Below are 27,086 nucleotides of genomic sequence, written 5' to 3'. Positions count from 1 at the left end.
TGTAATCCTTTGAGGAATTGCCAAACTGTTTTCCATAGTGACTGTAGTGTTTTACATTCCCACCAGAAGTTTCTTCACATCTTCACCAGTACTTTTTTCTTTTTTTGTAGCCATCCTGAGAGAGATAAAGTGGTATCTTATTGTTACTAGGCATCTACCTAGTAATGACTGAGCGACTTCACTTTCACTTTTCACTTTCATGCATTGGAGGAGGAAATGGCAACCCACTCCAGTGTTCTTGCCTGGAGAATCCCAGCGACGGCGGGGCCTGGTGGGCTGCCGTCTATGGGGTCGCACAGAGTCGGACACGACTGAAGCGACTTAGCAGCAGCAGCAGTAATGACTAATGAGGGGACTTCCCTGGTAGCTCAGACGGTAAAGCGTCTGCTTACAATGCGGGAGACCTGGGTTCGATCCCTGGGTCAGGAAGATCCCCTGGAGAAGGGAATGGCAACCCACTCCAGTATTCATGCCTGGAAAATCCCATGGACCAAGGACCCTGGTGGGCTACAGTCCATGGGGTCTCAAAGAGTCGGACACTGGCTCAGATGGTAAAGAATCTGCCTGGAATGCGGGAGACCTGGGTTCGATTCCTGGGTTGGGAAGATCCTCTGGAGGAGGGCATGGCATCCCACTCCAGTATTCTTGCCTGGAGAATCCCCATGAACAGAGGCTCCTGGCGGGCTACAGTCCTACAGGGTCACAGAGTCTTGCTCGACTGAGTGACTAAGCACACAGCACAATGACTAATGATGCTGAGCATCTTTTCATGTTCTAAGTGGCTCTTTACCACATTTCTAAGTGGTATATGTTTGAAGAATTGTCTTCAGATTTTTTTCCTTATTTTTCATTGAGTTATTTTTTTCTTGTTGAGTTGTATATATATTTTGGATACTAGATCCTTATCAAATACATGATTTAAAAATACTTTCTCCCATTCTGTGGGTTGTCTTTGCACTTTCATTTTTTTTTTTTTATTTATTTTAATTAGAGGCTGATTACAATATTGTATTGGATTTGCTGTACATCAACATGAATTTGCCACGGGTGTACACGTGTTTCCAATCCTGAACCCCCCTCCCACCTCCCTCCCCATACCATCCCTCTTGGTCATCCCAGTGCACCAGCCCCAAGCTTCCTGTATCCTGCATCTAACCTGGACTGGCGATTTGTTTCTTATATGATATTATACATGTTTCAATGCCATTCTTCCAAATCATCTCCCCCCACCCCCCCACCCCCACCCCCACCCCCCACCCACAGAGTCCAAAAGACTGTTATATACATCTGTGTCTCTTTTGCTATCTCCCATACAGGGTTATCATTACCATCTTTCTAAATTCCATATATATGCGTTAGTATATACTGTATTGGTGTTTTTCTTTCTGGCTTACTTCACTCTGTATAATCGGCTCCAGTTTCATCCTTACTTTCTTGATAGTGTTCTTAGCACAAAAGTTTTTACTTTTGATGAAGTCTAATTCAGCTGTTTTTCCTTGTGCTTTGGGTGTCATACTTAAAGTGTTGCTTGTTCAAAGTTCTTGATGATTAATACCTTTGTTTTCTTCCATAAGTTTTATAGTTTGAGAGCTTAGACCCATTCAAGTTAATTTTATATATGGTGTGAAATAGGAATCAGATTCATTCTTCTGCGGGTGAATATCCAGAGCTTTGGGCAGTTGAAAGATTTTTCTTTATCTGCTGCTGCCTCCCACCCCCATATTGTCTTGGCACCTTCGTCAAAAATCAATTTTCAGGATTTCCATGGTGGTCCAATAGTTGGGAATCCACCTGCCAGTGTGGGGTACATGGGTTCGATCCCTGGTCCAGGAGGATTCCACATGCTGTGGGGAGCTAAGCATGGGTGCCACAGCTACTGAGTCCACAAGCCACAACTCCTAAAGTCCGTGTGCCCTACAGCCTGTGCTCTGCAACGAGAGAAGCCACCACAATGAGAAACCCACGCTCTGCAAGTAGAGAGTAGCCCCCACTTGAGGCAACTAGAGAAAAGCCCATGCTCAGCATCAAAGACCCAGCGCAGCTAAAAAGAAATAGATAAATAATTTTCTTTAAAATTTTCTATAAAATATCCAATAAATATATGGATTTATTTCTGGATATTATTTCATCCATAAATATATGGATGTATATATTTATACATCCATAAATATATGTATTTATGTATTTATTTCTGGATTTCTTTCTTTCTTTATTCTCAGTTCTACTCCATTGATTTATGTTGCTGTCCTTGTGCCAATACCGATGTCTTGATTACTGTAGCACTGAAATTGGGAAGTGTGAGTCCTCCACTTTGCTCTCTTTCAAGATTATTTTCACTCTTCTGTGTCCCTTATATTTCCAAATGAATTTCAGGATCAACTTAGTAACTTCTCCAAAGATGGCGGTTGGAATTTTGATAGCGGTATGTTAAATCTGTACATCAGTTTGTAGACCATCTTAAGTCTTCCAATCCGTGACATGGTTGTCTTCTCATTTATTTAGGTCCTCTTGAATTTCTTTCAACAATGTCTTGTAGTTTCAATGTATAGAGTTGTGCACTCGTTAAATTTATCACTAAGTACTTTATTCTTTTTTGTGCTATTTTAAATGGATTTGTATTCACTTCACTTTCAGATTATTCACTGCTCATGTACAGAAGTACAGTTATTTTGCATCCTTTAGCCTTGCTTAACTCATTTCTTAGCTCCAGTAGTTTCTGTGCATATGTGTATATGTGAATTCTTTAGGATTTTCTTTATGTATCACATCATGTCGTCTACAGATATGAATAGTTCTACTTCTTCCTTTCCTGTTTGGATTCTTTTTATTTCTTTTTCTTGCCTAATTGTTCCTGGCTAGAACTTTCAGGACAGTGTTAAATGGAAATGATAAGAACAGACATCCTTGTCTTCTTCCTGATCTTAGGAGAAAAGCTTGCGGTCTTTTACCATTATGGTGGTAGCTGTGGGGGGGTTGTCAATGCCCTTTATCAAGTTGAGGAAGTTACCTTCTGTGCCTAGTTTTTGTCATGACAGTATATTGGATTTTTTTTTTATGATAAGAGCTGTTTTGTTTTTGAATGTTATTTATTTTTGGTTGTGCTGAATCTTCATTACTGTGGGCCAGGCTTTCTGTAGTTGCGTTGTGCGGACTTCTCGTTTCAGTGGCCCAGACCCCAGAGGACACAAGCTTCAGTAGTTGCAGTATGCAGGTTTAGTTGCCCCACAGCATGTGGGATCTTCCTGGACCAGGGATCAAACCCATGTCTCCTGCTTTGTCAGGCGGGTTCTTAACCACTGGACCACCAGGGAAGTCCAGCAGGACATTGGATTTTGTCCAGTATTTTTTTTTTTTGCATCTATTGAGATAATCACGTGGGTGTTTGTTTATTTTTTTCTCATTTATTCTGTTAATATGGTGTATTGCACTGATTTTTTTTTTAGTGTTGAACCTAGATTTGGTTTGCTAGCATATGGTTGAGGAATAGTGTCTGTGTTCATAGGGTAGGCTGATCTGTAGTTTTCTTGTCTTGTGATACCTTTGTCTGGTTTTGGCAACAAAGGACTCCTAGCTTCATACAGTGAGTTGGAAAGTTGTAGTAAACGTCTTGCATATAATTCTTACAATCTTTTGGATTATTTTCTTAGGATCAAGGCCCAGAAGAAGGCATGTACATTTAAATTACTTGATAAGTATTGCTCAGACATTTTCCAAAAAGTTAAGTCATGTTTATTTGTTTGAGATTAACATTATCTTTCTAGAATAATGGTCTCTTAGAAATTATTATTCTTTATTCCTTTAAGTGCTTGAAAGATACTCTAAAAGGCAAAGCCAAGCTCAGCCTGCCACAACACATCTTATTTAATATCTGTGCTTGGCAGAGTGGTTCCCAAGGAGCTGAGAGCCAGCATTTTATCCCCAGCAAAATTGTTATTGAGCATTTCCTTTTGGAGCAGGATTTCTTAACCTCAGCACTATTTGGAGCTGGATAATTTGTTGTAAGGGGCTGTCCTGTATTACAGGATGGTTAGCAGCATCCCAGGCTTCTACCCACTAGATGCCAGAGCAGCCCACCCCTCCCCACCCCCAAGTTGTGACAAACAAAAATGTCCCTGGAAATTGCCAGATGTCCCCTGGTGGGTGAAATCGTCCTTGGTAGAGAAACACCAATCTAAAAACTGATTGTGCTGACTTCATGTTACTGTCCAATAAAATTGTCTCTAATTTTGAATTTTAATCCTCGATGTATATTTGGCTTGAGCCACATTTGTCTCAATCTGTTACCGTGTGCTGATGACTTTCAAATCTGTATCTTTTGCCTCATTTCCCCTCTGGATTCTCAGGCCCGTTTTAACACATCTTGAGATTGGCTTCTTCATGGTCAGACTTTGTTCCCCAAACCGCCCTTCCTTCTTTATTCTTGGACTCTCAGGTCAGAACACTGCCAGTTATTCACTTGTCAGTTTTCAGCTGCCCTCTGCCCACCTCTCCCATGAAATTTCCCTCCTACATCTTTCTAACTTCAGGGTTCTCTATCCCAGGTATCACTGTCACTTCCATGTTGGTGGGTTCATCTAACCTGAGTTGCTGCAGCAACCCTTAACTTCCAGCTCATTCCCTCCACCGCTGCCTCTGAAATGCCCTTTCTAAAATACAGGTCTAATGTTACTCACCCAGGGACCTCAGTATCTGACCCTGCTTGCCTCTAGCCCAATCTCCCAACCCCTTGTACCTTAGGCTCTGGCCACACCAAAAAGTGCTCACAGACTCCTCACACTGCCACCTTGCCTGACGGGCTGGATTCAAATTCAGTCTCCACTCTGGCTCTTCCACTCCGAGCCATCACTGCCTTCTCCCCCACTGCACCTGGAGAGACCTGTATCACCCTGAAGATGCACGGCAGGAATTGGTGCACATATTCATCTTCCCTCTAAGCACCGAGTCCCTTGAGAACGGGAACCACAATTTATCTCTGCCTGCCCCTCCATGCCCGGTGCCTGACGTGAGTGGGCACTTTGTAATGTATGTTGAATATCAAATGAAAATACCCAGAGCAGAAGGAAGCTACTTGGGATTTAAAATAGCTGCAGAGTTGGCTGGTTGGTTGGTTGGCTGGATGTTGGTCAGTTGGTTTTAGCTCAGTGAACATTTACCAAGAGCCAGCTACTGAGTGCCAGGAATAGAAAAAAGAACAAAGCAGGATTTTTGTCTTAAAGAATTCACATCACATTTAATGGTGGGAGGTGAGAGTACAGAGTTCCACGCAGAGGGATAGGTGCAAACCTGGTCCCTAAAGTGGTTATTGAGATTGAACCACGTTTGCATTTGGGGAAGACACACTTTACCCCTGAAATAGACTTCTTAAAAGTACAGAAAGATACCGTTTCATCCCACTCTTAATTCTTTTCCATGTTTGGTCAACATCTATTTGTTACGACTTTTAAAAATGACTTCCGCTTGATCTTGTCAGCCTCCCTTGTTCTGTTGCATTGCCTGAACCTGTGTTTGTGTGAGTTGGTAGTTTAGAAGTATTGTCTTCAGCCAAAACCAGCAGCTGCCATTTCTTTCTTATTAGCTGTGTCTTTGTGATTGTGCACTGCTCTATTGAGGACAGTGGTGCTGGTGGGCCAGTGGCCTGCCTCCTGCTGGGTGATCTGAAGCCTTTGACTCACCATTATCTTTTTATTGAGTTGGTAATAATGATAATCTTTTAACTTATTATTTTTTTTTAATAAATACAACTTTTTTTTTTTCTAAGGCTTAAGATAATTGATCTAAATTCAGGAGCCATTAAAGTGGTTACTGAGAAAAATTAATAAAATTATATTTTTGGATGGGGTGAAGCACTGGTGGAATTTCAGAGACGGGAAATACAGATAGGTAAGAGAGCAGGCTAGGAAACTAGAGAGAGATTATGAACTCTTTGGAACATGTTGAATCTGCTTCATGTAGAAGTAGACAGGAGATAACCTTTTCATGAGAACTAGAATGCTCTAGGGCAGAGGTCCGCAACCTTTTGGCACCAGAGACCAGTTTCATGGAAGACAGTTTTCCAGGGTGGGTGGTTTCAGGATGATTCAAGCAAGCTTCGTTTATTGTGTGCTTTGCTTGTAATCTAGAGACACTGCTGATCTGGCAGGAGGTACCTGTCTGGAGGCCTGGAGGTTAGGGACCCCTGCTCTGGAGGGATGCTAGGATAGAGGTGAAACTGTGTTTGTAGGTGAGATGCTATTAAATATGGAATCAAGAGCATCTGGGATAGAATGTTGGGAAACACAGAATGGGTGGCCCAGGAGAAATGAGAGAACGATGAACTTGACAAGTCAGGGGAGAACCAAGAGAAAGCTCTTCCAGGAACCTCAAGAAGCTTGAAACTTTGTGGTGTCACATGTCGTGAGAATCAGGACTAAAGAGAGACCACTAACATTGGCAGGTAGGTGATCATTAGTTCACACCTCAGTAAGAGCATTTTAGCAGAAGGGTGAGGATAGAGGGGGCCTGACTGCATTGGGGAATGATTGGAAAATAAAGAAGTAGGGTGTGTACATACAGATTGTGCTTCCAGAACACTTTTGTTCCTTTTGGATTGGAGGTGGAGCACATACAAATGAAAAGCCGGAGCATGTTTATACGCTGAGATAAGGAAAGTGGGAAATTGATTAAACATATGAGAACAGATGTTGGCAATGTTTGAGAGGGAAACTGTCAGGAGGGATGGGTTGGCCTGGAAAAGGCACAGGGCCACGTGTTTCTCCTAGACAGGAGGGGAGATGATAGGAATTAGTAAAGGCAGACATTTGTGCAGGGGATGAGAAAGAAGTTTGGGTATTCATGCTGGTAACGTCTGTCTTCTGGGTGAAGTAGGGAGCTGTGCTATGTACTAACGGTGACTAGAAGGAAGTGGAAAGGATTTTAGGAGAGTGATAATGCTCCGTATTGTCAGCAGTGAACCAAACTAGGAGTAAATAAAACTAGGTCAGTTTATGATGTCCCAGCAGAGGATGAAAGTGAAACATTTGTGATGGCTCCAAGTCGGCATGGTTGTATGATGTGCTTTAGTGGTGCATATGCTTTCTGGCACAGGACTAGAGAGTGGCTGGTTAAACTAATCCAAATTGTGCAGTGACTCTATGGGAAGCAGACTGAAAAGAAGCAAATCAAGGACTTTGTTACAGAATTCATGAAATGTTTAAGTACTATACTCACTTAATTTTTGTTCATTTGTATCGAATTAACCCCAACTCACAATCATAGGTTGACACAGAGTCTTTGGATAAATAGTGAATTCTGGAACATAGGTCTGGACTTGCAGTGCTTTGTTTGGTGCTAACAGGCAAGGCACTCCCTACTCAAAAGTAGAAGTTGGGGAATAAAGGCAAGTTCAGTTCAGTTCAGTCACTCAGTTGTGTCCGACTCTTTGCGACCCCATGAACCGAACCACGCCAGGGCTCCCTGTCCATCACCAACTGCCAGAGTTCACCCAAACCCATGTCCGTTGAGTTGGTGATGCCATCCAACCATCTCATCCTCTGTCGTCCCCTTCTCCTCCTGCCGTCAATCTTTCCCAGCATCAGGGTCTTTTCAAATGAGTTAGTTCTTCGCATCAGGTGGCCAAAGTACTGGAGTTTCAGCTTCAACATCAGTCTTTCCAATGAACACCCAGGACTGATCTCCTTTAGGATGGACTGGTTGAATCTCCTTGCAGTCCAAGGGACTCTCAAGAGTCTTCTCCAACACCACACAGTTCAACACCATCAATTCTTCGGCTCTCAGCTTTATAGTCCAAATCTCACATCCATACATGACTACTAGAAAAACCATGGCCTTGACTAGATGGACCTTTGTTGACAAAGTAATGTCTCTGCTTTTAAATATGCTGTCTAGGTTGGTCATAACTTTGCTTCCAAGGAGTAAGCGTCTTTTAATTTCATGGCTACAATCATCATCTGCAGTGATTTTGGAGCCCCCAGAAATAAAGTCAGCCACTGTTTCCACTGTTTCCCATCTATTTGCCATGAAGTGATGGGACCAGATGCCATGATCTTAGCTTTAAGCCAGCTTTTTCACTCTCCTCTTTCACTTTCATCAAGAGGCTCTTTAGTTCTTCATTTTCTGCCATAAGGGTGGTATCATCTGCATATCTGAGGTTATTGATGTTTCTCCCAGCAGTCTTGATTCCAGCTTGTGCTTCTTCCAGCCCAGCGTTTCTCATGATGTACTCTGCATATAAGTTAAATAAGCAGGGTGACAATATATAGCCTTGAGGTACTCCTTTTCCTATTTGGAACCAGTCTGTTGTTCCATGTCCAGTTCTAACTGTTGCTTCCTGACCTGCATACAAGTTTCTCAAGAGGCAGGTCAGGTGGTCTGGTAATCCCATCTCTTTCAGAATTTTCCAGTTTATTGTGATCCACACAAAGGCTTTGGCATAGTCAATAAAGCAGAAATAGATGTTTTTCTGGAACTCTCTTGCTTTTTCCATGATCCAGCAGATGTTGGCAATTTGATCTCTGGTTCCTCTGCCTTTTCTAAAACCAGCTTGAACATCAGGAAGTTCACGGTTCACATATTGCTGAAGCCTGGCTTGGAGAATTTTGAGCATTACTTTACTAGCATGTGAGATGAGTGCAATTGTGCAGTAGTTTGAGCATTCTTTGGCATTGCCTTTCTTTGGGATTGGAGTGAAAACTGACCTTTTCCAGTCCTGTGGCCACTGCTGAGTTTTCCAATACTGACATATTGAGTGCAGCACTTTCACAGCATCATCTTTTAGGATTTGAAATAGCTCAACTGGAATTCCATTACCTCCACTAGCTTTGTTCGTAGTGATGCTTTCTAAGGCCCATTTGACTTCACATTCCAGGATGTCTGGCTCTAGGTGAGTGTGAGTGATCACACGATTATCTGGGTCATGAAGATCTTTTTTGTACAGTTCTTCTGTGTATTCTTGCCACCTCTTCTTAATATCTTCTGCTTCTGTTAGGTCCATACCATTTCTGTCCTTTATCGAGCCCATCTTTGCATGACATGTTCCCTTGGTATCTCTAATTTTCTTGAAGAGATCTCTAGTCTTTCCCATTCTATTGTTTTCCTCTATTTCTTTGCATTGATCACTGAGGAAGGCTTTTTTATCTCTCCTTGCTATTCTTTGGAACTATGCATTCAAATGGGTATATCTTTCCTTTTCTCCTTTGCTTTTCACTTCTCTTCTTTTCACAGCTATTTGTAAGGCCTCCTCAGACAGCCATTTTGCTTCTTTGCATTTCTGTTCCATGGGAATGGTCTTGATTCCTGTCTCCTGTACAAAGGCAGGTAGGTTTTCTAATCTGTTCTTTGGTTGTATTTCAGCCCTAGAAATATTTTTCCAATTTTTGTCATGGCATTTAATTACGTTTATAAAGTACATTCAGTCGGATGTCACGGTGTCTCCAGTGAGTGGGAAAGGAATCCCAACCAGGTGTTGGGAAAGCATGAATCTCGCAGCAACTGGCCTCCATACTACAGTTCAGTCTCTTAAGAATTCCTAGTGTGATTCCCAATGTTAAAACTTGTGACATTTTGACAACTAAGTGATAAATTCAGGCTATACAAGGTAAGATTTGTAAAAGCCACTTGAAATAGTTATGGCAACATCAGTGTCGTCATTTCAACAAAGGCACACCCTTGCCTTTAGTTAATGTACTTCAGGAAGCTAAAACAGTCTCTAAAGCACATCGAGACATCACAGGCACTGGCCCTGTTTAATTTGTTCACAGTTTTTCCTGCTCGATACTGAGGAAGAGAAAGTATTCACTATTAACTGTTCTATATGAATCAGGGGTGTGTGTGGATTGAAAGAATAATTATTATATAGCTCTGGTGTTAATCTGGTAGGGAAAAGACTAGCTGAAGAAGGTTCTCAAGGCAGGCTCAGACCTCAGTCGAAAAGTAATTGTGAGAGTCTGTCCACACGTCACACAGTGACCCGGGGAGTGGAGGCTGGCGGATTGGCAGGCCAGGTGTCTGTCGTGAGGTAAGAGGCTGCAGGCAGACAGTGGCTACGGGCGCTGGGTTTTATCCGTGCGTCCACCTCGTGGCAGGCCTTCTCTAGGTAAGGCTTAGTGGCGGCTTTCCCAGTTCTGTACGTGAAGGAACTGAACTGTCAAAAGCAAACAAGAGAAAGATGTGCGCACGTGCGTTTGCATGTAATTTCTTTTTGTTTCTTCTTTCTGTCTTTTAGGAGCTGAAATGCATCAAAGCAGCTGGAAGAGTAGAAGGCACAGGAGAAGGGGCCACCGACACAGCGCTTGGTTCAGACCACATGGCTCTAACGAGAGGCAAGTGCTGTCGGTCGCCCAGTGTCTTCCCAGCATGGCCAGCACGCTCACACGCACATAACTCCCTAAGGGTCTCGACCAAGTGCAGCATCTGAGGGGGGCTGACTAGTCTACACGTCTCCCACGCTCCCACGGGGGTGTCTCTGCCGAGGACCAGCCCATCCGCCACACTTTGAGTAGTGAGGAGATGGCCACACTCATCTTCCTCTTCCGTGTGACCATGACCTGTGGCCAGAGCCCTAGCCACAGGCTTAAACACTGTCTGGTATAACTGAGGAGCTGTTTCTCCATTTTTTGAACCTTTTTTCTGTCTCTCTCTCTTTTTTTTTCAGCCTTGAAAATAGCTTTCTAGAAACCTAATTTCATTAATTCAGCCTAAATCCCAAGGAAGGCTATGTAATATATAATAGCTAATATTTAATGAATACAGAAAGGTATAAAGAGTAATACAGTGAATATCATGTACCTACCACCCAGCTTAGAAAATAAAACAGCGTAAACTTAGGTGGAATCCCTATAATAAACATTTTCCACACTTGTTTTTCTGCATGAATGAAGTACAAACAGTCTAGTCTCAGGACATGATTCACCCCACCCCACCCCAGCAGAGGATACCTCCTCACAGTTCAGGGCTGCTGACCTGACTTCTGGCCCTAGGAGGTCTCTACAGCCCATCCCTCACCAAAGGAGACCTATATGCCAATCTCAGAACTCTTCCACTCTCCAGATCTCCTTTTAAAATGGACAAATTTCTAATTATAGAATCAGAAGCTGTCGAATGCCAGTATGCTTCTCTAGAATAGATTAACTCAAAGAGTAAAAAAAACCCATCAAATTTAAGTTTTAAAAAGGCATCACATTTGTGTGGAAGGAACAAGGGTGTTAGGATATCTGGGTTTGACGCTCTGCGTTTTTCCCGTGTGAAATCGGGCAAGCTACTTGGCCACCCTGAGTCACTCTTCGTATACAGTGCTTCTCTTGCGAGGGTCACAGTAGTGTATGCAAAGCCCCATGAGGATCCCTGGCTCTGAGCAGGCCTCCTGTATGGGCAGGCCTCACCTGGTTCAAGCTAATAGGGACTCTGAGCTGAAATCCCAAACTTGACCCGTGTTGTAGAAAGATCAGGATAGTACCCAGTGCTGATACATTGTATAAGGAGAACCATGGACCCCAGGCCTTCCCCCAAGAGCACAACATGCACCAGAATGTGGTCTGTGTAAGAAGAGTACCTTGACTCAGCCTGGCAGAGTCGCGTGGAAACACGCAGGACAGCAATCCTCTGCACTCCACATGGAAAGAAGGGAACAGCAGTCCTTGGACTAGAAATGTAGACATCTGTCATGACACTTAATCCCTCTCTCTCTTGCTGCTGATAACAGATGAACTGCCTCGGGAAGCTCTGGGCCATAAAAAGGGAGAATAAATAATATTCTCTGAAACTGTATTGTATTTATAGGCAAAAAGAAAGTTATTTGATTTTTTTTTTTACGCTTTTTTTGCAGTTTGTATTCCTTTCAGTGTTATAGGCTAGGGTAGGGAAAGTTCATAATTTTGGACTTTATCAGAATTCTAAAATTAGGTCTTTTGTTCTATCATTCTATCCTTCAGCCTGTAATTGCCACAGGAGCTGCTTGTACCTTTGCAGAATGAGTCTTTAAACCATGGGTCTGTCCCAGTGTTGTTGAGGAAATCACCTCTGTGCCCGAACCCCAGTTTCTCCAACCGTAGGCTTGGGTAGCCAAGTAAAATGTAAATTCTTTGTACTGCTGAATCCAGTAAAGACTTGAATTCACCTGGCCTTGTAGCTACTCTTGAGTTGACAGATGAGCCCAGCTGGTAAAATTCTTATTGGCCAAGAGTTCTGTTCTCATTTTCATCTGGAAAATTCCAAAAGACCTCAGAAAATGCTCAAAGGAGGAGATACAAAAGGGGAAGTACTGTGACCTGCATCCTGTAAAGGGTGAAAAGCCAAAACCTTGCCCTGACTTTGGAATATTGGCAGTAGGTAAACTGCTTCCAAGGAAGAGAAGGGTTAGTGCCTCCCAAGTAATCGAGGGTTGGGAATGTGAAGGCTGTGGAACTGCAGGACCCCACGGTCAGAGAATGACTGGGACTCACTGGCCGCAAGTTACTCTTGCAGGAAGGACGCAGGGGCGCAGCAGAGCCCGCAGGGTTCCAGCGATGGCCATGGTGAGGCCCCCTCGACCTCCAGCACAGCTGGCAGCTCTTCTGTGCCAGGTAAGGCCGCCTGCCGGACAGGGCTCCTCTGGGGCCTGCCTGCGGGGAAAAATGACTAGATGAAACCTAGTCATCCCTTGTCATCTGGTTCTGTCTGTTCTGGCTGTCCTTCTCCTCAGCCCCGTGTGTCTTCACTTGTGTGTGGTACACTCTAGGTGTGTCATTAGCCCATTCCTGACTCAGAGGAAATCCTGGGAGCAAGTTGAAACACTCATGGGAGGAGCCGAGTGTTAAGAACCGAGATCCTGAGGCAAACGGCTCCCCGCAGGGCTGAACTCGGGCCCAGGGTGGAGACTGGCAATGCTCGTCCACCTGCTGTCCCTCGGGAAGGACCGGCAACGGGAGGGGTGGTGGACAGGCCCCTGGGCTCTCCGTTGGGTGGCTAAGTTCATGGAGTTTTAAGCTGAATTTTATTTCTTTTGATGTAAGATCTCTTTTGATGTAAGATCTACCAGGCTATTACTTTGATCCTGAAAAGAAGCGCTACTTCCGCTTGCTGCCTGGCCATAACAACTGCAACCCGCTCACAAAGGAGAGTATCCGGCAGAAGGAAATGGAGCGCAAGAGGCTGAGGCTGCTAGAGGAAGAGGAGCAGCAGGGAAAGGTAGGTGCCGCACCCCAGGGGCTGCCCGTGCCCGCCACTCCTGCCAGCGTCCACCCACTGCCACAAGGAGGCGGCAGTGAAACACCCCCCATAAGACTCGGCGTAGCACACTTCCCTGAAGGGGACCTGATGAAGAGAATAGGAACCGGCAAGATACTCCTCCCACCACCACCACCTTTTCTCATTCGCTGGGTTTCATCAGTAATCCTGACACTCTGTTCCTCCCCTGGAGGTTCTTGGTTAGCAACCTGATACAGCCTCTGTGACTGTATCTTTTCAATGGAAAACCAGAACATGTGGTTTGTATAGGAGGGTCTCCAGGACCCCTTCTGGGAATGAGACGCCAGGATATCTCAGTGATCACAGGAGTAGTGGAGTGGAAAATCCAGGCCCCACCGTCATGGTAGCTCAAACGGAAAGCATGATGCAGACCCGAGTGGCCAGGCCATTCCTGCACTCGCTAGCTCAGTGGCCTCATCGCAGGTTTAAGTTGACAGGGCCCTTGGAGAGAGGGGTGCCGAGCAGACTTTGTAGCTCTCACATACTTTCTTGTGATAGGCTTTTTCTCTTTCCAAGGAGAGGAGACTAGCACAGGAGAGGATCAGATTTTTATGCATGTAATTTCTGTCAACTTAGTACCTGTTTCTTCATCACATCCTAAAAACAGAATCCATTATACAATAACAGAAAACTTCATCGCATCTTTCTCTCTTTAATTTAGAAAATAGCCAGGTTGGGATTTAATGCATCTTCCTTACTCCAGAAAAGCAAGCTGGGTTTTCTCAACGCCACCAGTTACTGCCGGTAAGATAATGCCTCATGGTTATGTTTTCTTCATCAGTGTTCTTTTCGTATTTTTTTATTTCCATGGTCCAAGAATTAAGTGGGCATAGCGTGCGTAGCTGCTCTTTGAGGAACCTTCACAGAGGAGGCGCTTCAGCCCACAGCCTGCCTTCCGCTGCTGAAGTCAGCGCTGGGAGCATCACCTCCCCTCTAGAGCCAGGGAGAGCGGGGAATGCATCCAGGCAGAGAAACTGGGCAGGAATTTCTCAAGGTGTTTCCTCTTCGTTACCTGTAGTTTGTTTCTAGTTAAGTAGAAGGTCCTTTAACTTCATTCCATCAGACTTCTGCCTCCTTTTCTCCTTCTAACGAGTTGTCAGCAAAAATGGCACATTAAATGGGTATGTACTAAACTTCAAACACTTGTGATGTCTACAGTTCTAACTAAAGACCTGTGAGGTAGGTTGACCCTTCCCCCAGCTTCCAAACGAAGAGACTGAGACTCAGAGTGGAATGATTTGTTCAGGGTAAAAGTAGAAAGGGGACCGACCATCCATCTGACCCCCAAGTCTGAGCTCCTAGGCCCTGCGTTCTGCTTCCTGCTACAGCTGGGCCGGGAAGAACAACATGAGTGGGGAAGGCCGGCCCTACAGACAGTGTCAGCCAGGGCAGGTGGGAAAAGAGTTAAAGGTCTAGTTCTTCACCTGAAGACATGCTCAGTCCTTGGTGAAGAGGAAAGGAGCCAATCGGATGGGCGGCTGCACGGGAACTGTGTGCCCTGCCGCAGGTTGTTCCGTTCGGTCACACGCTGTTCATCCCAAGAGAAAGAGTTGAGCTAGATGATCCAAAACTAATCTTTCTAGTGTGCCCTTCTTTGACACCATGAGTGAGCCAGCCATTTCTTTGCTGTCGTTTTCCTAAGATTCTTAAATCGAGCTTCCTTGGAGCCTTGTTCAGCTCCACTGCTGAGATTTAACACAGAGAGAGAACTGACCCACAAAGATGGTCTTCTGGGTGGGGGACAGAGCAGAAGCCCTGCGTCTTCTTCATGGATACCTACGTGCGGCGTCCACCCTCCCATGCTGCTCTCCTTCTCCTCTGCAGTTTAGCCCACGAGCTGCGAGTGAGCTGCATGCAGAGGAAAAAGGTCCAAATTCAGAGCTCGGATCCCTCCGCTTTGGCAAGTGACCAGTTTAACCTGATAATGGTGAGTGCAAGGGAGCCGTCTGCGGGTGCCGGGGTGTAGTGGCTGTCCCCTGGGCCATTTGTGGCTTCGCTTTGCTTTCCATCAAGGCTGACCGCATAGAAGCCTCTAGGCTTGAAATCAGGTATTACGGTTCTAACAAGCAGCTACCAGCGGCAGATGCCAAGCTGGCGAGACAGGCTGTGCTGTGACCGTTGTCAGCCCCACTACAGCTGTGTCACTTGACATTCATTAAAGCCACAGTCCGCACATGCCAACGGAGAACCATCACTAAGTAACTTTCCACTGGGTATGTTGTGTACACAGGTGAGAAAGCACACAGTGGACCAGGGGCCTCTAGTCCTTTCCGTGCTGGACAGGGTTTGGTGGCCAAACCTGAAGTTCCAGCGTCCTTCAGAAGCAATGGCGTATTCGTCTCTTGCTTTGTCCCTGACTTCATTAGCAGGGCCTGCTCATCCAGCACACCTCCGTTTCCTCATCCATTGCATCATTTCTGGGGAACAGAAAGTTCCCACTTCTGGTTAGACCCAAACCAGAAGCCAGGGGCCAGAGAAATGCTGGCAGAGGATCAGAGTGTCCACCACAGACGGAAGGAGTCAGACCACTGAGCTAGACTGGCAACCCCTGGAGGCCTTCCTGGAGGCAGAGGGCCAGTCAAGGAGAGTGAGAGAACCTCAGTGGTCTACTGGTAGGATGGGAGGCTGAGGCGATGGAATTGACCATTGAGGTCCGGCCCCAGGAGACCTCGGCAGCAGAACCCTTCTGCGTAAGGTGTGTTGGGGGCCAGAACTCACATTCTCTCCTGTGTTTGGGCTACAGTTTGACCTCAGTCGAGCAGAATCCTTTCTGGTGGTGGGTTCCCCTCCGGAGCCCCTTCCCTCCAGTAGACCGGGCGGGGACAGTAGAGGTCGCTGTGTGCCTGCCGCTTTAGCAGGGCCTGGGCCCTCGGTCCTCACACTGCGGTGCTGGTGCCTGCAGGTCCCTCCCCGCCTGGATGGCGGGTGTGACCAGAGGGGTGGGAAGGGCAGTTTGTCACCCAGGGATCAGGTGCTCAATCTGACGCTAGCCATGGAAATGATTCTTCAGGAACATACTTGTTCTTGCCGAGTGAACTCGCAAAGGGAGTGTGTTTTCACCAGCATCCAAACCGGTGTGTATATGTGTATATTTATACATATATATATTAAAAACACACATATAAAGGTTTTGCTTTGAAATAATTAACCACATCTTTTAAATGAGAAAAGAAAAGCTTAAAAATAGCCCACATCCCAGTGCCATCTTTTTATTACAATTTTTTTCCCCACGCAGTGCCTTTTTTTACTTGGTGGTAATCATAGTGAAGTGAAAGCCGCTCAGTCATGTCCGACTCTTTGCCACCCCATGGACTGTACAGTCCATGGCATTCTCCAGGCCACAATACTGGAGTGGGTAGCCTTTCCCTTCTCCAGGGGATCTTCCCAACTTAAGGATCAAACCCAGATCTCCCACATTTCAGGCGGATTCTTTACCAGCTGAGCCACAGGGGAAGCCTGAGAATACTGGAGGGGGTAGCCTTTCCCTTCTCTAGCAGATCTTCCTGACCCAGGAATCGAACTGGGGTCTCCTGCGGTGGTAATCACAGTAGCTGTGTAATAGGAATCTTTTAGCCCTTGCCAGTTATAACTAGCATTTCCCACATTGCTGTGTGGCCTGCATGATGGCCACGTGCTGTGTCACCATGAGGCTCATCTGAGCAGTCCTCTGGGTGGACGTTAGGACTCTCCCACACCCAGTTGAGTGAAGTCAGACTTGCTGGCCGTGCCCCTCACTGCTGTTTTTGCCTCTGAGTTGTGAGACTAGATATCTGTTAGCTTTGCCCGGTGATGGCTACACCACGTAGGGGCAAGTCAGGTCACTCCACATTCCCTCATGGACAGGGGCCCTCACCTGGTGGGAATGCACAGAGAACGTGGGGACTGGGCAGTTGGTCTTAGGCAGCCCACCTGGCTCAGCCTGGGCAGTCACCCACAGTCCACCTCCCCTCTCCAGGCGGATACCAACAGTGACCGGCTCTTCACTGTGAACGATGTCAAAGTCGGGGGCTCAAAGTACGGCATCATCAGCCTGCACGGCCTGAAGACCCCCACGTTCAGGGTGCACATGCACGAAAACCTCTATTTCACCAACCGGAAGGTATGCTGCCCTGCGCTATAGCCTTGGCAGCCGCTTTGCCTTTGGATCCAGGGCACTGTGGTAGTTGGTCACACTCAGAGGAGAGGAGAGCTTGGTGAAGGAGGCAGGGCTCCATTACCTCATTTTCACAAGGGAAAACGTTGTGTTTTAGCTCCTGGGAGGTGCGCCACGGTGGGCAGAGGGTCCTCCCACTGCATCATCCTGTGTTCCATCTCCCAGCCAGTCTAGCCAGCACTGAAATTTACATAAATGTAAAGAGCCTTGCTTGCTGACTAGCGGGCAGCCTTTACATTGATTTGGGGTGATGGCATCTGTAAGAAACTGTGATTTCCTCTTCGGTTGAGACCTGGGCCACAAGACAGACACAGCTTGAAAATGGTTTCTGGGTTAAGTGAGATCCGTTGCAGAGAATCCATCCCCTCCCTGGACGGGATACCAGATGCTTCATTATGAGGCCCCCATGCTGATGATGAAGGACCCCAGCCCAGGAGTTGCTTCCTCCCCTTGCCCTCAAGGTTCTACGCAGTGGGCAGGGAGCTTCCTTGTCCTCAGAAGCTCGTTCCAGCCCCTATTCAAGGAGTGAGACCTGAAGAAAGCAGTCATGTGTCTGTGTTCTGTAAGAAAGCGTCTGATTCTAAGTTGGCAGTCAGACCAGTCTTCCCATCTTGTCTTTCCTCACCAGGTGAACGCCATGTGCTGGGCCTCACTGAATCACCTGGATTCCCACGTTCTGTATCTTTGGGCATTGAAGAGGTTTGGTGGGCGGGCTGCACACTAGTGTAGACCTGGGCACCTGTGGGGTTTGTGAGACTGTGTCTCGGTGTCTTAGTGTCCAGAGGTCTGGGCCATTCTGCAGGCATGTCTCCCCTGAAGGAAAGAGCGGTGCATCCGCTAGAAAACAGGGATCCCCATGAGCACAGAGAAGTAGTTGAAGTGCTGAAACTGTGCTGATGGCACCACGTATCAGACAGAGTCCTGGGCTCGAGAGTCAGTGCTTTAGCAGAGGAACCAAGCGCAAAGGAACAGTAAAGCCATGAAAAGGGACCCCAGGTCCTCCTGAGACAGAGGGAAGGGGAACCTTGCAGGCAGGGCGGGGAGGCTGAGGGCACAGCAGAAAGGGTGTCCCTGGACGTGCACTGGGGCTGTGGGCCCTAGGCCTTCTTCAGAGCACTCTTCATTCTCGTCTCCATCTTCCCTTCCCAGATTGTAGGGGCACACAGTGCCCAGTCAGGGCAGCTGGGCTCCCTGGGGCTCTTGATGGTGCAGAGGTCAGCTGTCCATCGTGTCCTTCATGGAGAGAAGGACCCAAAGTCGAAGCCACGTGCTAATGAGTCTTGTGGTTTACTTCCATAACAAATGAGCTCTTGAAACTGTGTGACCACTTGTTTTACCTAACTTAGAGCTGTCCTCAGGTTAACTGGTTAACATCTGTGAGTACACTCAGCACAGTGCTTGGCCATGTCATGGGTCCTCAACAAATGATGCCTCAATTGGAATCTGTTAGTTTGGTTTGCGGGGTTTTTTTTTTTTTTATTTGTTCCACAACACTCTGTTTCAAAGGGTTTTATTAGGATCTGATTATAAATTTTATGTAAGACAAACTGTGTGTGTTCTGTAAGTAGAAAGTTTTAGGTGGCTTTCGTTTGGTGGGGTTTGTGTAGTGATAGGACCACCTGTTACTGTCTTGATCTTAACCAGAGGGCAGAAGAGATCAAGCCTTTAAAAAGGCAAAACAAGAACCTCACTCCCATTTCTGATCTTCAGACAATATGGCATTTTTCCATGCTTCTCTTTGTGAGGATAAAATTCATTTATAGGCCTACCTCAGAGAGAGTGTAGGTTCAGTTCCAGACCACTGCAACGAAAAGAATATCGTAATAAAGCAAGTCACATGAATTTTTTGGTTTCCCAGTACATATAAAAGTTGTTTACACTATCCTGGTAAGTGTGCAGCAGCGTTATATTTGAGCAACAACGTACACACCTTATCTTAGAAATACTGTTGTTAAAAGTGCTAATCATCATCTGAGTTTGACTTGTTGACGACAAGTCAATCTTTTTGCAATAGACATCAAAGATCATTGATCACAGATTACTATAACGTAAAATAGTAACGAAAAATTCTGAAATGTTGTGAGAATTACCAAAATGTGACAGAAAAACACAAAATGAACAAATGCCGTCGGGGAAATAGCAACAGTAGTGGACTTGCTCAACGTCAGGTTGTTACGGATTCTCAATTTGTTTTAAAAATATATTAAAAAGTCCACTATCTGCAAAGAGCAGTAAAGCAAAGCATTATAAAACAAAGCACGCCTGTAGTGGGGTTTAATGACTGGGGTCTATTGCTCTTTGATCAGCAGCTTGCCCTCTGGTGGTCATTTCAGGTAATCAGGCTTTTACACACCTGCTGCTTTTACTGAAGGTCTTGAACTTTCTCCCTTTAGAAAAATGACACCTGGTTCAGACCAGCCATCTGCTCTTTTCTCTGGAATGGCGGAAGGGTCAACTGAATTTTTTCTACGCTTAACTAGTTTCTTCATTGACCTGTGGCCTATTAAAGGATTAAATCTTTGATACTGGCCCTTGCAAGTACCATGCAGAGTTTGAGTGTAACCTGGGTTTCAGCCATAATAACATGGGTAAGGACTTTCTCCCATCCTTACCCTACAAACCTAAAAGGAAAAGAAATTTATTTAAGAAAGTACTGAGCTGCCCAGATCAGGGTTCTCATGTATAATTTCAACAGCCTCTGTAGTAGAGATACTTAACATGAGGCTTACCACCCAAGGCAACATGATACCCACACGTCACACATGCAGGTGGTCAAGACTATTGCCTGCTTGGCACAGATGTACATTTTTCGATGAAGTGTGTATATTCATTCCATCATTTATTGAGCATCTGCAACCCCTGTGGAAGGTAGGAACTAGGCACCTCAACAGGTGATCAAGTCTGCAGTGATGGCCATGGGGCAGTTGTAGAGTACAGGAATTGGGTGGCCTTTCTGGAGGTGATCCCCACATGGGAAGGAGGGGACAGAGCGCCCATTAGAAGGAAGAGTGAGAAGCGAGCTTGGCACATTGGACAGCAGTAAGTGGCTTGGTAGCCATGATGTTTTTGGCTAGGTAGGACCTTGCAAAACCACATCCTCAGGGCTGTGGGATGCCCCTGGAGAACAGTCGTCATGGATTCACTTCTCAAATGGCAGTGAGGGTGGTTGACTGGTGAGGATGAGACCTTGGGTGGAAGGCTGCTGCAGGACCCAGAGTAGTGGCAAGAGAGTGAACTGATGAGCAGGAGTGGAGGAGAGACACGAGTTTACGAGGCTTTAGAGCCTAGGCTGGGGTGTCTTAGCGATAGAAGGTCCAAGGATGGAACGCCAGGGGAGTGCTTACGGAGCCAAGGAGTGTGCCATTAGAAACTGCTGCATGGCTCAGGGCAGGACCGGAAGGCATTCATCGGGTTTAGGTATTAAGACCTCACTGGAGACCTTGGTGGAGAACATCTCACTGAAAAGATGAAGGTCTGACCTGGATTTCAGTGGGTTGAAGAGTAAAAGGCGAGGAAGTAGGGAATAAACACAGGTTTCTATTGAAACTCTGAAGGGAAAGGAACCACATCAGAAGACGGTCCAGTAGAAAAGCAGGCAAAGGACATAAAGTGACAGCTCAAAGGAAGGGAAGCCTGATGACTATCAGATGTAGCCAGAGAAGTGCGAATTGAAAGGTAATTTATACCCATTCAGATAAACACAGTTTTTAAGGTCTGATAGAGCCAAGTTTTGGTGTAGGAGGAGAATGGGGAAAACTGCTAGAAGATGCCGGTTTCCTATTTAGTAAGGGTGACTGTTTTACGGAACTCCTGTTTCAAATGTTTGTGTGTATATGGCACACTGTAGTGTAAAGTGAAATCCTTATCACAGGTGTAAGAAACTCTTAAGAGAAGCTTCCCATACATGGGAGTGGAAGACAGAAGGACAAGAAGAGAGGAAAAAAGGATGCGGGCGGGGGCAAAACCCACTTCAGCAGCAGGATCCCAGATAAATAAACTGTGGTCTGTTCATACAAAGGGGTGCTCTGTGGTGCAAGTGGTTGAACCAGAGCTACAAACACTACCACAGTTACGTCTCGGAGATAATGTACGTTGAACAGTTGTAGAAGATTGTGTGTGACGCCATTTACATGTATTTTAAAATCAAATGCTTCTTTACATTGCTTAAGGACAAATACTGTGTAGTAGAAATATTAAGGCCTAGAACTCAGACTTGTTTTAGAGTCGCAATTCTATGTGGGGGGAGTTAAAAAGGGGCCTTTAAGTGTATCTGTGACATTTTTTTCCTTTTAAAATATCCAAAACTAAATATGGAACATGGAGCCTGTTAAATGTGGATGATTTTTTTGGAGAGTGCTGATGCCCATTCTCCTCCTGGAGGAGACTCGTTCTTGACTGTCCTTAACAGCTCTTCCAGGCTGTGCCTCATGGGAATTGCAGAGACTCCGGGCTGTGCCACCCTGCTCCCCACGTCGCTGTTTGTCAGTAATCATGCAGGTACTGATGGATAAGGAGTTGCTGGGGGACATCTTTGTCCTCTGCCTCCCAGGAGCTGCAGCCAGCAGCAGCATAAGCTCTGTGGTGATGGCTTGGACAAGACGGGTGGGGACCACAGGCTGGTGAGTCCAAGTGGGAGCTCGCAGGATGGGGACAGTCTGCAGAGCACCTGGGAGGATTCCCTAAACCCCACCCAGGATTTGTACTGGAAGCGTGTACATCTTCACTTATCCCCTCCTTTTGGGTCTTTTCAGCAGCCAGAACAGTTAAAAGCATGTGTAACCAGTATAGGAGATGAAAATATTTATTTAGGCTGCCTATATACAGATCACCAAGAGAGCATCTGTTAAGCTCCTACTGTATGGAAGGTGCTGTCAGGGATACTTAGATTCTGTATGGCTGAAGGCAGTCTGACGGCCTGGCAGCATTCTGGATATGAAGTTTTCAGTTTCAGAGAATTAGGTTCAGAGACAAGGATCAGGCCTCTCAGGTAGACCTGACATGAATCCCAGCTCTGCCCCTAACCATCTTGAAGAGATTGCTTAACCTCTGGAAAGTAAATATCTGCCCCCTCGGGTTACATGGAAGATTAAGTGATTTAATGCACACTTAGCCTTGTGCCTAGCGTTTCATCATACAGCCAGTTTGTGAAGCAGGAGGATATAGTATCATCATTTTACAGATGAGGAAACTGAGGCAAAAAGAGGTTCAGAATTTGCCTTACAAAACCAAGAGATGCTTTTAGAAGTCAGGATAGTGGTTTCCTTTAGGGAGGAGTGAGGAGGGTAGTAATTGGGAAGAAACATGAAGAGTATCAGGGTACTAGAATGTTCTAGTAACCTGGGTGGTGGTTACAAAGCTCTACTTACTTTGAGAGAACTCATTAAGGAGTATAGTATGATTTGTGCCCTTAATGTATGTTTTATCAATTTTAAAAAATGAACAGAAAGTTTGCTTAAGATCACACAGCTGGACTTGAAACATTGTTCCCTCAGCAGGAGACCGGCCTGGCATGCTCTGCAGTTTCCGGATCCCCGGGGCCTGGTCCTGCGCGTGGTCCCTGAACATCCAGGCAAACAACTGCTTTAGTACAGGTGAGCCACCCAGCTGCCCAGAGTGAGAGAGGGCACAGACCTGAAACACCAGTCCACAGTTCCTCTCCCCGGACCGAGAGGGACATTGTCCGCCCTGTCTCCGTCTCTCTCAGGCTTGTCTCGGCGAGTCCTGGTGACCAGCGTGGTGACGGGACACCGGCAGTCGTTTGGGACCAGCAGTGACGTCTTGACCCAGCAGTTTGCTGTCACGGTTGGTTGCACTGGGGAGGGCCTAACTCAGAGTTTCCCAAGAGGCGACCTTGTGCTGGGCTGGAATGGGATTCCCTTGTGTGAAATCTAGTCCTCCTCTCTCATATACAGGGAAAAAGAGGGCATCCGAAGTGATTCATGGGTGAATAAGTCAGTGCTGAATGAAATTTGGCCGATCTAGAAAGGCCTGGCTCAGCTGGCTTTCAGCAACTTCCTAAAGTTTCAATGAAGTGTTAGTTCTTGAGTACTTAGATTAGCCAGCAGGACAGTAAAAAAACTTTAATGTATAAATTATGTCCCAGTTTGTAACAGTTTTATATGCAGTTGGCAAGCTACCCATTTGATAAATTTAAAAATTAAAATTCTGGTCCTTACTACATTTCAAAGACTCGACCTATAGAAAATGCCACCTTTCTTTCAAAGGGTGGAAGAGATGTGCTGACCTGCTTTTGGCAATAAGCACAGAACTCATCATTCTGGTTTCTTCAGCCATCTTCCCACTCTATTTGGGACCCGTGTCTTCCCTGGATTTCTAGTCTGTTTTACTCTACTCTCATCACCTACTTTCTCACTCATAACCTGGGCGGGGATGGGACACCCTCACTTCACGGGAGGGGAGGGGTTCAGGGTGAGGCCTTAAGGGCCTGTCGCAGCCAGCGGGGAGGACACTGGAGGGACACATGATGTCCAGTTCTTGACCTTTGATAAGAAACCCTTCCGTCTCCGCTGAAGCTCGAACCCTAACCAGCCTGCCTCTACCCATCCCTCTGATCCAGAGAAGGGAGACGGGGGGTGTGTTCTGGGGGACTCACTCTTCGCAGACGTGGAGGGAGGTACCAAACAGTCCTTCTCTCCACAGGCTCCTTTGCTGTTTAACGGCTGTCGTTCTGGCGAAATCTTTGCCATTGATCTGCGTTGTCAAAATCAGGGCAAGGGCTGGAAGGCCACCCGCCTGTTCCACGACTCTGCAGTGACCTCTGTGCAGATCCTCCAAGAAGAACAGCGCCTGATGGCGTCCGACATGGCCGGAACGGTACGGGTACTGCTGACTGCAGCCACGGAGCTGCTCTGGGCCAGGGGAGGGGCTCGGCAGGAGAGGCTCCTGTGTCGGACCGCGGCAGGGGAGAGGCATGTGGAGACCAGGTGAGGTGCCAGGTGTGCAGGGCAGCTGCTTTGCCGCCCACTCGGAGCCCCATCTGGTCTAAAGGGATGGGGCACTTGTCCTGGTGCCTCTGATAGGTTCTCAGACTCAGAGCGGGCGCCTTACATTTTCTCACTTGAAGAGGTCTGTGGAGACACCTCGCCCCTGCTGGCTTTCACGCCTGGGGCTCACCAGTACGTGCTGGATGGACCCTTCCTGACAGCCTCTGTGCTTCTTCCCACAGATCAAGCTGTGGGACCTGAGGACCACCAAGTGCATCAGGCAGTACGAAGGGCACGTGAACGAGTATGCCCACCTGCCCCTGCACGTGCACGAGGAGGAAGGAATCATGGTGGCAGGTAGCTGGGGACGAGGCGTTCCATCCCACTGACCCTGACCCTGAGGACCCCCAGCAGCTAAAGCAGAGAAGACATGACTCTATGGCAAGCTGAATAAAGGGGGGTTTGGACACTTGGGGTCTGGGAGTCAAGATGGGGTGCAAAGTTGGCCATCAGTGAGCAACAGTTTAACCCCCAGCATGTGGATAGCCCTTTGTCTCCATGTCACTGGGCAGACATCACTTCAGTTACAGGCCAGTGAGGAGCAATAAAACACAGCAACTTAGGAGACCTGGGTGTGGGGGTTAAGTCTGTTCACCAGGTCCGCATTCAGGGCGGCCGTCCTGTCGCAAAGCTTGAGCCCCTGTTCTTTGTACTCATGCTTCTACCAGAGGATGCTGAGAACAGAGATGAAGGTCATTGTAAAGGAACCAATGCCCGGTCCCTTTACCACCACCACTGTGATCCCATGATGTGTAGAATAGAAGCAGAGCTTTCGAGCACCAAACCCCCTTGAAAGGAGTTACGAGTTGATCATAGATTATATTATATAATTATTCAGCACTTTCACAAATGAAATAGTAGGCCCTTGGCATTAAGGTGTATGTTCTTAGTCTTCACAGATCTCAAGTTTTCTAATATTCCTACAGAAAGTACCTATCTGCTGTGAAATTTTTTGTGGCTGAGAAGCATCACTTCGCTAGAACTTTCTTAGAATTTTTTACTACTCTTACCACACCACCAGCAGTTAGCTTCCTTAAGTCTATTTTCCACAAGTTTTCACTGCAGAAGAGTTTCTGTGTTCTGGATGATAGGAAAGATACGAGCCTTGTTGAGAAGCAGATGTAGGGAGTGGGCTGACTGCAGTAATTCTTGAACTGCATGACCCGAACTGACCCACCCCCAAGGTCATAGAGTCAACTCGGATGGTCGGAAGCACACACTTAAGTCCGTGATGCCTGAGGTCTGCCCTTTCCCCCAGTAGCGTATACTGGCTGTCCGGGCTGCTGTAATCAGTGGTGTCTGGTGTCTCTTTCCTCTGACCTGTGAATACTGAAGACTATAAAGTCTTATGAACTGAATCATTAAAGCAGAAAATGTTTTGGAGAGAGTTATCACCCAGTTTGCCCCGGGATGTAATGAAATTAAAGATCATCCTGGTTACTATCTCATAAAAAGGAAATGAGCTGCATGTCATCTAGAACAGGTGGGCTGGGCTCCCTCTTGAACAGCCCTTGTCACCAAGAGAAACAGAATGGGCCACCCAATAGCCAAGATGCCCCATGAACCACCCAGGGTGTCACAGCCAGCCTTTGCATCTTGTCCCTTTGAACACTGGCAACTCGCAATTCTGGAGCACCAGGGCAACCTGTGACTTTAATTTTCAAAAGGGACATCTTATCTGTAGAGACAATTTCCGTTGTGAGTTTGCTTGGCTCATGTGGAATCACCTTTAGCCCTTAGGAATCGTGGAAGCCAGGGCCACAGTTTCCACCCCCTGCCCTCCGCCCTGGTCCTGTGCATTCTCACTAACCTGCAGCATGTCTTCCCTCTCTCTTAGTGGGCCAGGACTGCTACACAAGAATCTGGAGCCTCCACGACGGCCAACTACTCAGAACCATACCCTCCCCATACCCCACCTCCAAGGCCGACATCCCCAGCGTGGCCTTCTCTTCTCGTCTTGGGGGCGCCCAGGGAGCGCCAGGGCTGCTCATGGCTGTCCGGCAGGACCTTTACTGCTTCTCCTACAGCTAACTCTGCAGGGTGCGGCCTGGAGGGGTGTGAATGTTACTCAAGGGAGCTAAGGTAGCCGTATTTTTGCCACAGTTGCTGTTTCCAGTGAGGGCATTTTAAGTGGGTCGTCTGTGTGCACATGTACCATCCATCCAGCTGCGGAGGAAGAGGTGATATGTTTTATGTGGAGATACTTCAGTAAAGTGATCTCGGTTAAGTTGTGAGCCTTGAAAGTCCTTTTCATAAAAGGTGCCTATTTCTTGTTGAATTCCTTAGGATCTCTCTTCCCCTCTTTTTTTAACAAAAAATAATTTTCTAAAGGCTGAAGATAGACAGTAACTAAAGCTGCTTTTTTCACCAAAAGCCCTTTCAAGAAGCCTGATGAGACTGTTAGTAGTCAGTGCCTGGGTCCCAGAAAGACATCCTTGAGAAAGCCAGGTGAGAAGAAGGGAAAGTCATTTCTCTGAGTCTCTAGAAGAAGATTTTTAAGGCTGAGTTGGTCATCATTAAATTAGCCTTCTCAAACTCACTCAACACCAGTGTCAGATCTCTCAGATTCTCATTTATTACCATTCATTGGCTTTCATAGGAAAGGTGGATCCTTTCAGATGCTAGGCAGGCCTTAGCATGCATTTCTTGAAGCACCTTCCAAACTGTTAGATACAGCAGCTCCTGTATTTATCGTGGTGACTTGAACATCC

General features: G+C 46.5%; 1 protein-coding gene across 22 annotated transcripts in view; it reads left to right on the top strand.

The window, feature by feature from the left end:
• The window catches only part of DCAF4 (DDB1 and CUL4 associated factor 4), a 40,916-nt gene that overhangs the window by 7,210 nt on the left and 6,620 nt on the right, over positions 1 to 27,086 (top strand). The window contains exons 2-14 of one of the 22 annotated variants that reach the window (XR_015134048.1): positions 10,220 to 10,316; positions 12,457 to 12,554; positions 13,001 to 13,158; positions 13,880 to 13,962; positions 15,043 to 15,145; positions 17,174 to 17,317; positions 18,000 to 18,049; positions 21,789 to 21,868; positions 22,864 to 22,962; positions 23,076 to 23,173; positions 24,032 to 24,205; positions 24,558 to 24,672; positions 26,213 to 26,457. Coding sequence is in view for 9 of the 22 variants with exons in the window: in XM_086319906.1 (XP_086176032.1) it covers positions 10,228 to 10,316; positions 12,445 to 12,554; positions 13,001 to 13,158; positions 13,880 to 13,962; positions 15,043 to 15,145; positions 17,174 to 17,317; positions 18,000 to 18,049; positions 21,789 to 21,868; positions 22,864 to 22,962; positions 23,076 to 23,173; positions 24,032 to 24,205; positions 24,558 to 24,672; positions 26,213 to 26,406 (1,497 nt within the window). In the remaining 13 variants the exon portion in view is untranslated. Of the gene's footprint in view, positions 1 to 10,219; positions 10,321 to 12,430; positions 12,555 to 12,983; positions 13,159 to 13,879; positions 13,963 to 15,042; positions 15,146 to 17,173; positions 17,318 to 17,999; positions 18,050 to 21,779; positions 21,869 to 22,863; positions 22,963 to 23,075; positions 23,174 to 24,031; positions 24,206 to 24,557; positions 24,757 to 26,212; positions 26,603 to 27,086 lie in introns of those variants that run through there. The other 21 variants (XR_015134047.1, XR_015134052.1, XR_015134051.1 and 18 more) reach the window with 21 other exon arrangements.

The sequence above is a fragment of the Bos grunniens genome, chromosome 10, assembly GCF_055505025.1.
Source record: "Bos grunniens cultivar Pamir isolate PY7600 chromosome 10, Bosgru_T2T1.0, whole genome shotgun sequence".
Lineage (NCBI taxonomy): Eukaryota > Metazoa > Chordata > Mammalia > Artiodactyla > Bovidae > Bos > Bos grunniens.
This window is presented reverse-complemented; position numbering and strand designations above follow the sequence as displayed.